The following is a 13,428-nucleotide window of genomic DNA, read 5'->3' as shown; positions in this document are numbered from 1 at the left end:
AACGGCTGCGAGGTTCACAGACACGAGTCCATGTACGCAGAAACCCAATGTAGAACAAACAGACTCGTCCTCTGTGCATGTCCCTTTTTTGGTCTATATTCAGCCGTTCAGACGAATCAGTTGACATAAAGTGAACATGGCGGAGATGCCAACTTGGCCCGGTCGGTAACCCAGCCTTAAACTGAACCACAGAATCACACAAACGGACCAACATAAGTCCCAAACACATGAAGGCCTAACATTCTGGTGGTTTTTTAAAATTTTCCTTACTAAGACCAGCATTTCACAACATTAACCACATGTTTAAGTTAGAAAGTCTAACCGGTAACGACAAGGGGTGTCGTCCATGTGTGACGATGGTAAGGAATTATAAAACGTATGTAATGTTAAATAATTGTTTTTCTAGTAATAAGTATTTGTACTTTTACTGAAGTAAAGGATCTGAGTTCTTCCACCACTGGCTCCGGCGCACCCAGCTGTGGGTGTAACATGCGGACGTGTTTTGAACTTCAGGACTTGTCTCTCACCAGACCAGTATGACGAGCACACAAACACGCAGACATTGTATTTAAACTAGTTCATGGATGAGAGCCAATGAGGCTAAAAGACTGACACGGTCTGTTGTAGCAGATCCTTAATCACATCTTCACTCACTGAAGGTGCTCATGAATGAGAACCGACTCTCTCTCGGCCCACTTACAGCACTTACTGTCATCAACACTGTCAGCTCTCACATCACACACTGTAATTTCATCTAACCAGATTCATTTAATTACACAGGACACGTTAAAGACGTGAGGCTCCCTGCAGAGCAGCGAGGAGCCGAGTCACTGATCCTGGACCAGTGTGTAGACTCCCAGCAGCTAATACAGTCAGACACAGCAGGGTTAACGATAAAAACTACTCACTACTAAGCCGTCACATACGGACGCTCGGGCAAGACACTGCGTTCTTAACGCTCTCTAGCTTCACTGTTTAATTCTACAAGCAATATCAATGTCATGTGACGTAGAAAGAGTGGCAGAGGTGGTGACAGGTTAAGTTACCTAACCTAAATTAATTGCGTACCAACTGCGATAACAAATGACTTTAATTGTTAACTAACTGGGGAGTGAGAACGTGAATCCTCAACAGCTTCTGGGTGAGAGTGAAAGTGATTTGAAGGTCAGTGGAAGATTTAACGGGACAACACTGTTGGGATGTGTCCTACATTATGTGTGCGTTCATTACATACCCGAGGTAATCATGCTCATGTCCTAATTCCAACTGGAGTGCATGTATGTAGTGTGTTCACACATCGGGCACAAGATTCTGTAAACTCAAAGATTTCAGTAGGCTCACTAAATCTGCTTTAGTTTGAGTGTCTGTTGAAAATACATTGAGCAAAGGACGAGGAGGAGCTGCTCAAAGCTGGAAAAGGAACTGGGGACGACGACGAGCCTGCTGCAGGAAGATTTCATAAAAACTAATCAGTGGAAATTTTCTTGTTTCTTGTGAATTTTAGTTTAAAGTGATTTTTTTTTCCCTTTTTTTGGAAATTCTAATCTAAAAACTCTAACAGGACAAACTGCACATATCATATTATATAAACTATTAAGCTGTAGTATTAAATTTGGACATTCATTTCCAACACATTCTCACTCCCGACTCGTCACAGAATGACGCTTGGTCAAAGCTCTTTGGCGTTGCTTTCTAACACCCTGGGTACCCCTTTTGCGTCATTTTTAGAAGTTTAGGGCTCCGTGATCAAGTTAGCAACGCTTAGCAACAACAATATGCAATGTCCAGTAAAGTTAGCAACAATAAATATACAACGTCCGGTTAGACTTTGAAAATAAAACACTAGCGTTTTGAAACCTCACCATTTTGAAACAGCGCTGTATTAAAGTCGTGAGACGTTGCATTTTGGTTTGGTTTAGGCACAAAAACTACTTGGCTAAGGTTCGGAAAAGATCATGGTTTGGGTTAAAATAAATATGTACATCAGTTAACCCGTAAGTTAACTTATGTCACGTGCGTAACTTACGCAATTTACGTAAATTGCCTTAAATAAAAATATTTAATGTTGCCTTTTTGTTTCACACAGGATACAAACCCCGCTCTCCTGGTTCAAACGTCGGGGTTCTGGCCCTCCATCCACCCCAACAACCTCCTTACTCAGTCTTTTCTGTTAAATATCACATACCTGCCTTTACCGTCAAAAACTGTGACGCTATTGGGATCCCCAGAGCATTACAAACTGACGCCGATGGGTCCTGACTATGCGTCCATATGCGACGAGTCGGGGAGTGAGAACAGGTTGTAACTATATCTACAAAGTTTTTTCCACTTTGCTATGATGGAGAGCTTGACATTGGAAACAGCTTTGTTGGCTGTATCCTCAAACACATTTATTTAGCTACTGAAACCAGAGTGCTGTCGTCATCCACCCGTCAAACAAACACATCAGCTGCTTCAGCATTGGCAGGTACATAAACCAAATCATGTGCTGGTGCAATCAACTGAGAGTTTGTTTCACCAGTGCTACCAGTGGGAAAAATCTCTAGATCTCTAATAGATCCATCCCCTAGTGGCCATAAGTGGTAGTGCATGCTTCAGCTTTCGGCCAACACCTTGAGGATTAACACGGCACGATGAATGAAACTATCTTTTAAGGGGCAGAAATCAGGAGATAAAAGCTAAGTCTAAGTGAATTATGTTACGTGACAGCTAACATGCAGCGGGGGCTTTTCAGACTCCATGTTTTCACTGTGATGTTGGTGTTCAGAACGACCCGGCGACCTACAGGGTTTCGGCCATTTTTCATGTCAGACTCTTGAAAGTTTTCCAGAACTGAACACATTCACTACCATAAATTATAATGACAGCACTAATATTTAGAGGGTGGGAAAAATCCTCCATACACTTTGTGTATATTTAAAGCGGAGTGTAACGGTCAGTGGTTAAATGGAGTCTGTGTGTCCCAGTGGTGCTCCCATGTCAGCGCCCAGTGAACCATTCACAACCAACAAACAGTCATGTACGAAAACAACCAGAGCAGCAGGTCATGTGTGGTGTCGTGCAGAAACAGTTCATGTTCTCACAGATGAGCAACTCTGTTACATCCAATCACAGGGTTTCAGATTCTGTCACACCTGCTGCTCGAAGCTAAAGATTACGCTGATGGTTGAGACCCGATAAATCAGTCAGCAGTTCTTACTTTTCTGACTCTGGATCAGTTTTGATGAACACAGTGTTGACAACTACAAGGCGCTCTGACTTCTCTACCTCTCTGCTTTTCCTCCATAGCAACAGCAGCAGAGGATCATGGGTGTTGCAGTATTTAAAGCCATCCAACAAAATTGAAATAATGAATAGAGATAGTCAGAATATAAACCTGTAGTATCAGAGGGCAAAAATATTTTCTATAGAAAAGACCCATAAAGGTTTTTTTAGGTCAATAATTGGAATTGATCTTTGAGAGTAAAAAACATTCCAGTAAAAATATGTCGGATAATATTCTCTCTGTCTTTTAAACAAGCACGTTTGATACGGATTGCTTAAATTTAGTTAAGGAGTATAATAATATGTAAATTGTTTCAGAAAATGCCCCAAAACTACACATTTACGTTCAAGTCACAGCGCCCTCTATGGACGTAGTGTGTTAAGTGTGATGCCGTACAGGTCGATGATACAGCAGCTTATTACGACTAATATTTAGGTTTTTGGTTAGGCCGCGACCTCTAGTGGCAGAAGAAGTCAGGTGACGTAGGTCGGGGTGGATGAAGGGGTCAACAAGTCCACTTCGTTTATCTTCAGGAGGCTCTGACTTATAATGTTGCTCTGCTAAAATAAGAAACACAAAAAACACAATTGTTCTGCAGGGCCGGTAGAAATAATACATTTTGTTGTCTGGTTGTTTTTATAGAACCAAGATATGTTGAGAGCGGGACATTTTACACTGTAAAAATAAACTCGTCAGGGCTCTTTGATGGACAAACTGTAATGGAGACCATGTTTTTTTTACATTAAAGATATCTTTGCCATTTCTTGCTGACACAGATACTAATATACACTATATTGCCAAATGTTTTGGGTCACCTGCCTTTACATGCACATGAAGGTTAATGACATCCCATTCTTAATCCGTAGGGTTTAAGATGGAGTTGGTCCACCCTTTGCAGCTATAACAGCTTCAACTTTTCTGGCAAGGCTGTCCTCAAGGTTTAGGAGTGTGTTCAAGGGAATATTTGACCGTTCTTCTAGAAGGGCATTTGTGAGGTCAGGCACAGATGTTGTCTAATTCGTGCTTTACACCAGCGCATCCGACGCTTTGCATTGCACGTGGTAATGAAAGGCTCGGATGCAGCTGCTCTGCCATGGAAACGCTTGAATTTACTGCGCTCCTGAGAGCGACCCATTCTTTCACAAATGTCTGCAGGAGCCGTCTGCATGCCTAGGCGCTTGATTTCATACACCTGTGGCCATGGACGTAATTGAACACCTTAATTCAATGATTCAGAGGGGTGTCCTAAAACTTTTGGCAATATGGTGTATCTGTGTTTTCAGCAAGGCTCTATCGTCTACTTCCATTTAAAACTTGGAATGTTTGAGAGAGTAGAAATCCTGCTGGTGGGTGATAATGGCACAGTGGAAAAGACACATGCCTTTGGTGTGAGAGAGGATTCTGGGGGCACTGTGACACATCCACCAATGAGCAAGACACTTAACCCCTAGTTGCTCCGGAAGCGTGTGACCTCTGACATGTGCAGCAATTGTAAGTCGCTTTGGATAAAAGTGTCAGCTATGAATGTGTACGTATGGTGCCAGTTGCGCAGTTTCAATAGGGTAAGTAAGGTTTATTCATAAAGCACCTTTCACAGACAAGATGGGTCACAAAGTGCTTTACAGTAACAAATAAAATAACAACTACAAAAAGGATTTGCATCTTTGTAAGTCTGACAAAAATAGTTTCCTCAGAAGACTAAAACTACAAGCTGCTGATTCAAGCCTCTGACCTGTAGTTCTATTCGTTAATCATCAACTCTGCTTTATGGATATTTAAGGAATAACTAAATGAAATGACCAGAACATTTTGCATATACAAATTTGAACTTTCTGTCTGATACGTTAAAGAAAAACACAAAAGGCAGCTGGGTGTATCAAAACACATATCGTTGAAAAACCAAGTATTCGTCTCCAGCCTCTGAGAGATCAGACATAAGGTCCTTTCTACCTGCAGAGAGTTTCAGAGAAACAGATCGATGTCTCCAAACCTGCCCTTTAACTGACGGTGTTTTGAAGCCAGACGTTTGTCAGGTTAACGCGACACTGAAGGTTTAACTGTGACAGAGGACTGCATGAGGTGACCTCATCACAGATGTTATGGAGTGTTTCCGTGCTCCAGGCCGAGCAGACATCCTGCAGTCTGACAGAAAACAAAAACTTGGACAAAAACAGGGACACCGTGCTGCCAGAGAGTCCACCAGAGAACCGCTGTGGCATTTAAAAAAGCTCACAGCTACAAGTATGAAACTAGCAACCGGTGTTTGTGTCGGTGAGTGTGTTTCAGGCAATGATCTCACAGGGGACAGGAAATGAGGTAGTGCCAGACTGCAGAGGTCATCTGAAGTCAGGATTTCAGCATGAGTTAGACTATCAGGGATTGAATTATGATGAGCTTAACTCATGGGGAGAAGATGTTTTTAAAGCAGTCTAGAAATGCTGCACTGTAAAATGTGAAGACCCTCTCCGTTCACTGCCTCTGTAACTACAACAGGTCTAATGATCCATCGGCACCAACAACTATCTACATGCAGTGAGACTGAATTAACCATTTTTGTCTGCCAAATGAGTGAATGTAAAATTTTTCTCTGCTCACATGTAGCATGAAGGTTAATAAATCTCTTTAGAAACAGACTCCGGGCTCTAAATGTTGATCCAGGTTTAACTAGTCTAAATACACCAGTGTTGGACATGCAGCCAGACATATTGACTCGTGTTCACATGTTCTCTTGTTTCTATTGTGCAGAGAAGAGTGAAGATCAGTAAACCTCCTGCAACTTCTCTTTTATGTGAAATGTCTTTGTGATTTTAATGCATCTACACTCTGTGGCGTTCTGCTCTTTAAAGACATATAAATAAACTTCTGAGGTCCCCTCATTGTACAGTTTAATAAAATCCTAAAATCGCACTTATGATTTTTGCAAATGTCTTTATTTAAAGAATGATGAAAATTTGTGCCTATCCTCACCTGCAGCCTTTTTCAGCCTTTGGCCAACCTCAGCTTCCAGTGCATTCTGGGAAACCTTATGTTTTTCTTTTTGAGTTTCTTGAAAGTAGTGTTAAAGCTGAATATAGTGACACAGAAAAGTGGAATTATATTTATTTTATGAAAAACTGAATGTAACTTCAATTTAACAACAACGTCATGTTTCCAAAAGTACCACCAACAGTTTTTTAGTGAAACATCAAGTATATCTTTATTGTACCTGAGGGGCAGTTTGTTGTATTATTGGCAGGTAGTTATCTTGAAATTTCCCACTGAAAGTTATCAGCATGTGTCTCCACTGTAAATGTGTTATTGTGGTTCATATTTAAGTTAAAGTTTTCATTCAAGTGAAACTTAGACTTCCTGGTATTCTGTTAAACACCTGTAGTTGCACTTTCTGAATGACTCTCACACTGTATCTCTGTTGGCTGGAAGACACAAATCCGTATTTTTCTTTTCATGTCATCTTTTCATTTTTTCCCCTGCAGCTCCCTCGAGCCATTCCATGGGAAAAGAAACTTTTCCTGCAGCCCTGGGAGAAATCCAGCTATTTTAGGAAAAGACGTCACTGCTTTGAGCTGCAGCCCAGAAACTCTCCTTCTTTTCCATCATCAGCTTTTCTTTTTTGCTCTTTACTTGTTGCACAGCGCAGCAGTGTTTACCTTCCATTCAGAGACACAGGCTGTTGCTTTCAAACTCAGCCTCTTCACATTTCATAGCAAAGCAGGGAAAATAATAAAGCTCTCTTTATCATTCTTGTTTTTCATGCACAATGCAACATGCCTGCAGAGGCATGACAGATCTTGCAAGTCGTGCTCAACTTGTGGAGCAGCTCAGCGGCATTCAGAGCTGTTGTGGAAACGTCAGCAAGGTTTCGTCTTGAAACGGCTGCAGCGTGACATTGCAGAGCTTCTTTTTGTCTCTTTCCCCTTTATAAATGTGTCATTTGTGGATAGAAGGATGGGTAGATGGAGGAAGACAAACCCCTGACCCACAGGTATTCCTTTAGGATCAAATTATGAATGAAAAACGACGATTTTATTTGCATGAAAATCGCATGTTTTTGCCTGAAATTTCTCGCGCTTTTCACGTTTCCAAATATTAAACTGTCTTCATTTATAACTGCATGCTCATATTTGCAAATATCGCATCATATTTCACCATAAACAACCACTCAGGTGATAACCTTGAGCCTGTGCCACAATGGAGACAACAGGTTCATTACGCACAACACTTTCTGTGCACGCAATATCTCCAATTTCCTGATTTTTTCTCTCAGAAAATCGATATTATTTTGTGCATGTTTGCTCCTAAATAGCTGGATCAGATTCATTATGAGCATATGTGCGTGCATGTGTGTTTTCATTTCCCCCTCAGTGAGAGAGCGTGCGCACACACGTCAGCTCGGGGAGGGCAAAGCCTGCTTAAGATGCAGTGAATGTGACAGCCGAGCCGTTAGTCCAGACTACAGCAGCGCGTGGACGGGAAAGGTGAGCGTGGTGGGGGGGCACAAAATGCCAGCAGAACCTGCTCACCCGCAGCCGTGACGCCGACACACCGACAGAAGAGGAAAAGAAGCGGAGACGCTCAGCTGGTTTCCAAATACGCGCGGGGGTGTCGGAGGGGGAACAGAGAGGACTGAGGTGCGGGAAGCGTCGCCCTTGTCAGGGGGGGAAAAATGACAGTGGTGCCCGGAGAGAACCTGGATGAGACTGTGGCACTGGCCGCGCTGTCAGCCCAGGATGTGTACGACCCGGAGAGAGTCGAGAACCAGGAGTGCTGCGAGCGGGTGGTCATCAACATCTCCGGGCTGCGCTTCGAGACGCAGCTGAAGACACTCGCCCAGTTCCCCTCCACCCTGCTGGGGGACCCGCGCAAGAGGATGCGCTTCTTCGACCCGCTGAGGAACGAGTATTTCTTCGACAGGAACAGACCCAGCTTCGATGCCATCCTCTACTACTACCAGTCCGGGGGCAGACTCCGGCGACCCGTCAACGTGCCAGTGGACATTTTCATGGAGGAGATTAAATTTTACGAACTGGGAGAGGACGTGATTGAGAATTTTAAGGAGGATGAGGGGTTTATTAAGGAGGAAGAGCGCCCGCTGCCCGACAGCGAGTTCCAGCGGCAGGTTTGGCTCCTGTTCGAGTACCCGGAGAGCTCCGGACCCGCCAGGGGGATCGCGATAGTTTCCGTGCTGGTGATCCTCATCTCTATTGTGATTTTCTGCTTGGAGACTTTACCCGAGTTCAGGGAGGAAGCCAGAACGTTTGACGAGAAGCTGGCGGTGAACGGCACCGCGCGCGCAAAGAAGCCAAACCCGTTCACAGACCCGTTTTTCATCGTGGAGACGCTCTGCATCATCTGGTTCTCCTTCGAGCTGCTGGTCAGGTTCCTCGCCTGTCCGAGCAAACCCGCGTTCTTTAAGAACATCATGAACACCATCGACATCGTGGCCATCATGCCCTACTTCATTACGCTGGGGCTGGAGTTAGCAGAGCACCAGGGGAACGGACAGCAGGCCATGTCGCTGGCCATCCTCAGGGTCATCCGCCTGGTCCGGGTTTTCCGGATCTTCAAGCTCTCCAGACACTCCAAGGGACTCCAGATCCTCGGGAAGACCCTGCAGGCCAGCATGAGGGAGCTGGGACTGCTTATATTCTTCCTCTTCATAGGGGTCATCCTCTTCTCCAGCGCGGTGTATTTCGCGGAGACCGACGACCCAGAGTCGGGCTTCAGCAGTATCCCGGACGCGTTCTGGTGGGCGGTGGTGTCTATGACAACGGTGGGCTACGGGGACATGTGTCCTGTTACCATCGGGGGTAAAATCGTCGGCTCCCTGTGCGCAATCGCCGGAGTGTTGACCATCGCGCTCCCGGTGCCCGTCATCGTCTCCAACTTCAACTACTTCTACCACCGGGAGACGGAGCACGAGGAGCAGTTCCAGTACACGCATGTGACCTGTGGCCAGCAGCAGCCGCAGTTTGGGGAGTTCAAGAAGAGCGACAGCAAGCCGTCTCTGTCCAAGTCCGACTTCCTGGACAGCGAGGACGCGGACTCCATCAAATACACCAACTGCAGCCCGCACAAAGCCTACACCGGGAAGCTCACCGATGTTTGATTTTGACCCACAATTACGCACCAGTGGCGCGCTGAGGGAACCTCTCAGTGCCATCCCAAACATCCTGCGCTCTGGTTTGAGTTTAGACTGGCGAGCTCCTCATTTATGCCATCAAAGGGATTCATTTAAATCACCACAGTGGATGGATTATAAGGGAACTCTCTCCCCCTTCCCCGAAACCAAACAGTCTTCCATTATGCGCGTCATGAGCCGGAGGAAACGCTTTGAAATGATCAGCCTTTAGCCAGTTGTAGCACTTTATTATTATTATTATTAATGTTTCTCTTAGTATATGAGTAATTTATTATCGTAATAATGCAGGTTTAAAGTTTACATTTGCTTTTCTGTTTATCTGAAGCAGAGACACAACACAGGACCAATGAAATCTAAATTTACAGACTGAAGAAGGAGGAAGCAGGAGCTGGTGGCTGTTTTTATTATGATCCCGCCAACACACACACACACACACACACACACACACACACACCTGTTATTTCACCCTTGTGTATTTTCCATTCAGGCTGGATGGAGCCCAGTGGTGGATCAGATGATGTGCAGCAGGCTGAAGGAATCAATTATTCTAAAATTAAACGACTTTAATGCCAGAATTTATTTTAACCACTATTCTATAAATGGTGTAAGACACGTTCACCCTGCTGTTGACATGCAGATTCAAATTTTGCAGGCTTCAGGAGGTTAAATTCTCCACTGGAGCCTATTTGTAAAATGATGATGAAATCAGGTGCAGCTTTTCCAAACCAAGAGCGCCACTGTGTGGATGAAAAGGGGCCCTGCATCTCCTAAGTGGATGCAGTTTCTATAGCAACCTTCCAGACATTTCTGTATTGTCTGCCACAGGAATGAAAGGAAGCTGAAGCTGTAGAGACGTGGCTCAGCCAGGCCAGAAAACCACCATGTTGTGGAAGCCTCCATGTTGTGTGACTTCAGCCTTCAACAGTAAAAATATAACACATTACAGGTGTTTGACCTGTTGACCTCGCACCTTACAGAAAATGTGATCCACCGAACTGGGCTGCAACCAACCATTATTCTAATTATCAGTTATTATTGGCTTAAATAATTAAAAAATAAACAATCACAAGTTCCCAGAGCCCAAAGTGAGATTTTAAAAGAAAAAGATAATGTTTTGGATGTTTTAGAGCTCAAAAGATAAAGATTTTTCTGGCAGATTTGGACTATACAGACACTGATATCTGAGGAAAACTAAATATCTCAGCTTATATTAAGTTTTTATATAAACAAATATTTGTTTTGCATTTAAGTGTTGAGCCAGGATATTTAACATTAACATAAAACACGAGAGAAACAATAAAGTTTGAACAGCAAAGCTCACTGGAATAAGCAAAATTACCTTTAAATGAAAATCTTAGGATGTAGAAAAATACCTACACATTTGGCCAATAAGACAGATTTATTATCTGTTACTTTTTGATTTACATTTCAGCCAAGTATGGACGCAAAACAATGCCAAAATTGGAATGTTTTAAATTGTGATTACATTTCACAATTAATTATTCATTCCGTTGTTTATAACGATAATTCCCAATTCAGGAAATTCAGTTCCAATACTCAAAAAAACTTTATTGAAGTTTATTGAACACAAAAAATTCAAACATTCAAATCTTGGCTACTGAGTAGTCAATTTCAATATGCTGATGTAGATCATGTTATATGACTGAAAGACGAGATTGCTATTGCTATCTAGAACTAAAATGTGTTTAGAAAAATGGAAATTTGAACATCTTCAATTCCGTGTGAACTTCTGTAGATGAAGTGCACATTGCAGATGTTCAGATTTCCGTTTTGACACAATCCGTCATGAGGAAATCAAGCCTGAGTGGAATGGATCTCTCCGATCAGATCATGTTGTGTCAGCAACTTGAATTAAGTTTTAGAACCAGCAAAACTTATTAATTATTTAAACTCATTAGATGCATTTTCAAAGTAAAAGTTTTCAATGCCATAAATTCAGTGGTATTTGAATGTCAACATTAGTTGATATTCAGTTAGACTACAATTAAAATGTTGGCATTTATTTGCTTCCATAGTAACGCTGATACCAGGACTGATACCTCTGATATCAGGTGGTATTGGTGTGCTGATGTTTTGAGCTCTGATGTTTTAACTATAAGAATCTCAACTGATTTGTCTGAATAGATCAATATTTTAGCACTTGCCCCGATATTGTGCAAACAGTCCTTGTTAGATTAAGAACTCTGTACTCTATTGCGCAGTATAAAAAAAAAAAAACAGGTCCCCTGTTGGGTTTGAGGTTTCCATAATTAGCTCCGTCATTATAGCACCAAACTCATCTGGACTCCAGGGACGAATCGCCTAACCAAACCTGATGGGAAAAAAAGGAGAATTGTTAACAAACTGAGGGAATAAAAATGGTCCCAGACGACGTTTTTTAACAGTGAAGGTCACATGTTCATCGTCCTGTGGGTTGGATTATTAGCTGATGGATTGATGGACGGAGGCCGAATGGAGTTTAACTGCTGGATCATCAACACACAGACGGACATAAGGATGGACGACTCTTCAACTCAGACGACCATCAGATTCATAGCAGCAGAGGGCTCATCATACAGAGAGGTGAGTTCAACTTGCACATTAATGTTCAATACAATAAATCAGCATATTCATTTTGTTATGTGTCTGTGTGCAGTTTTTTAGAGCCTGATAATCGATCTGATTACGTCTCCATGTCTGTCTGAGGTGGAGGATTATTTTGTTCTAACCAGTCAGTAGCATGAGACATTTTTTATTTGACGTCATTTTCAGTTGACAAATGAAGCTGCGTTAAAGAATGCTAGAAGAAGCAGTTAATGATTTTCCACATTGATCAAAACAAACATGTTGATTTAAAGCTGCATTCTTTGATTGTTGTCCCCTAGGGGGCAGCAGAACTGTCTGTCTGCTGTTTGCTGCTGAGCCGCTCATGTGCAGTGAAGCTCGTTTGATAGTACCTTTGACAGTGGACATTATTCTAAAAGTATAATAAGTATAATGATAAAATAAATATGGCTGTTCAAGATAGACGACTTATATTACTGTTATTTAGTGTCATTAAATACATAAAATATCAGACATCAGCAGATTTTAAGACTCAATGATGAAATCTTAATGAAACTGCCTGAATCTAATGACTCTGAGAGCCTCTGTAGAATCGATGCATTTTGTTCATAATGATGGGGCCACAATAATCTGCTGGGGGCCCAATCAAGCCAGCCTACCTCTCTGTTCATTAACTTACTGTGGGTAAAAATTAGTTAAGAATATGCACCATGTTAGGTAATATTAAAACGACATTGTGACACAGGGCTCTGCTATGGAACAAGGCAGGAGTCACCTTAGAGCCTTTACCATTTCAGTTTCTATCAAATTACCACTAAGTATTCATTTCCACACAATGACCCTGTGTGCCTTTGGGGCCCCTGAAAGTCTTCATCTCCTTAATGTAGTTTCCTGCTGTGCCTGGTTTGTAATCCAGCTGTGCAGAATAATGATACCTACAACTGTTGTCTCAACAAGTACATGTAAAATGTATTGTTTCCAACCCAACACAGGAAGAGATCTTTAAAAACACTCACACTGACTGAACACTAACAACTACTATGAATCCACGTTCGAATCTGGTGACTGTGGGGGCCATTTTAGTACAGTGAACTCATTGTCATGTTCAAGAAACCAATTTGAAATGATTGGAGCTTTGTGACATGGTGCATTATCCTGCTGGAAGTAGCCATCAGAGGATGGGCACATGGTGGCCATAAAGGGATGGACATGGTCAGAAACAATGCTCAGGTAGGCCGTGGCATTTAAACCATGCCCAATTGGCACTAAGGGGCCTAAAGTGTGCCAAGAAAACATCCCCCACACCATTACACCACCACCAGCAGCCTGCACAGTGGTAACAAGGCATGATGGATCCATGTTCTCATTCTGTTTACGCCAAATTCTGACTCTACCATCTGAATGTCTCAACAGAAATCGAGACTCATCAGACCAGGCAACATTTTTCCAGTCTTCAACT

At 42.8% G+C, this 13,428-nt stretch overlaps 1 protein-coding gene across 1 annotated transcript; it reads left to right on the top strand.

The window, feature by feature from the left end:
* The first annotated feature begins 7,928 nt into the window (after window positions 1-7,928).
* On the top strand, window positions 7,929-9,371 carry LOC123963355 (shaker-related potassium channel tsha2-like). Its single transcript, XM_046040159.1, has one exon. It carries the CDS (start codon window positions 7,929-7,931, stop codon window positions 9,369-9,371), a length of 1,443 nt encoding a protein of 480 aa, XP_045896115.1.
* The last annotated feature ends 4,057 nt before the right edge of the window (window positions 9,372-13,428 follow it).

Source organism: Micropterus dolomieu, linkage group LG23 (genome assembly GCF_021292245.1).
Source record: "Micropterus dolomieu isolate WLL.071019.BEF.003 ecotype Adirondacks linkage group LG23, ASM2129224v1, whole genome shotgun sequence".
Lineage (NCBI taxonomy): Eukaryota > Metazoa > Chordata > Actinopteri > Centrarchiformes > Centrarchidae > Micropterus > Micropterus dolomieu.
Note: the sequence above shows the minus strand (reverse complement) of the source record. Positions and strands in the feature narration are given on the sequence as shown.

What these genes read in the sequence shown, in the direction of transcription:
- LOC123963355 (XM_046040159.1), top strand. Translation starts at nt 7,929, where the DNA reads ATGACAGTGGTGCCCGGAGAGAACCTGGATGAGACTGTGGCACTGGCC.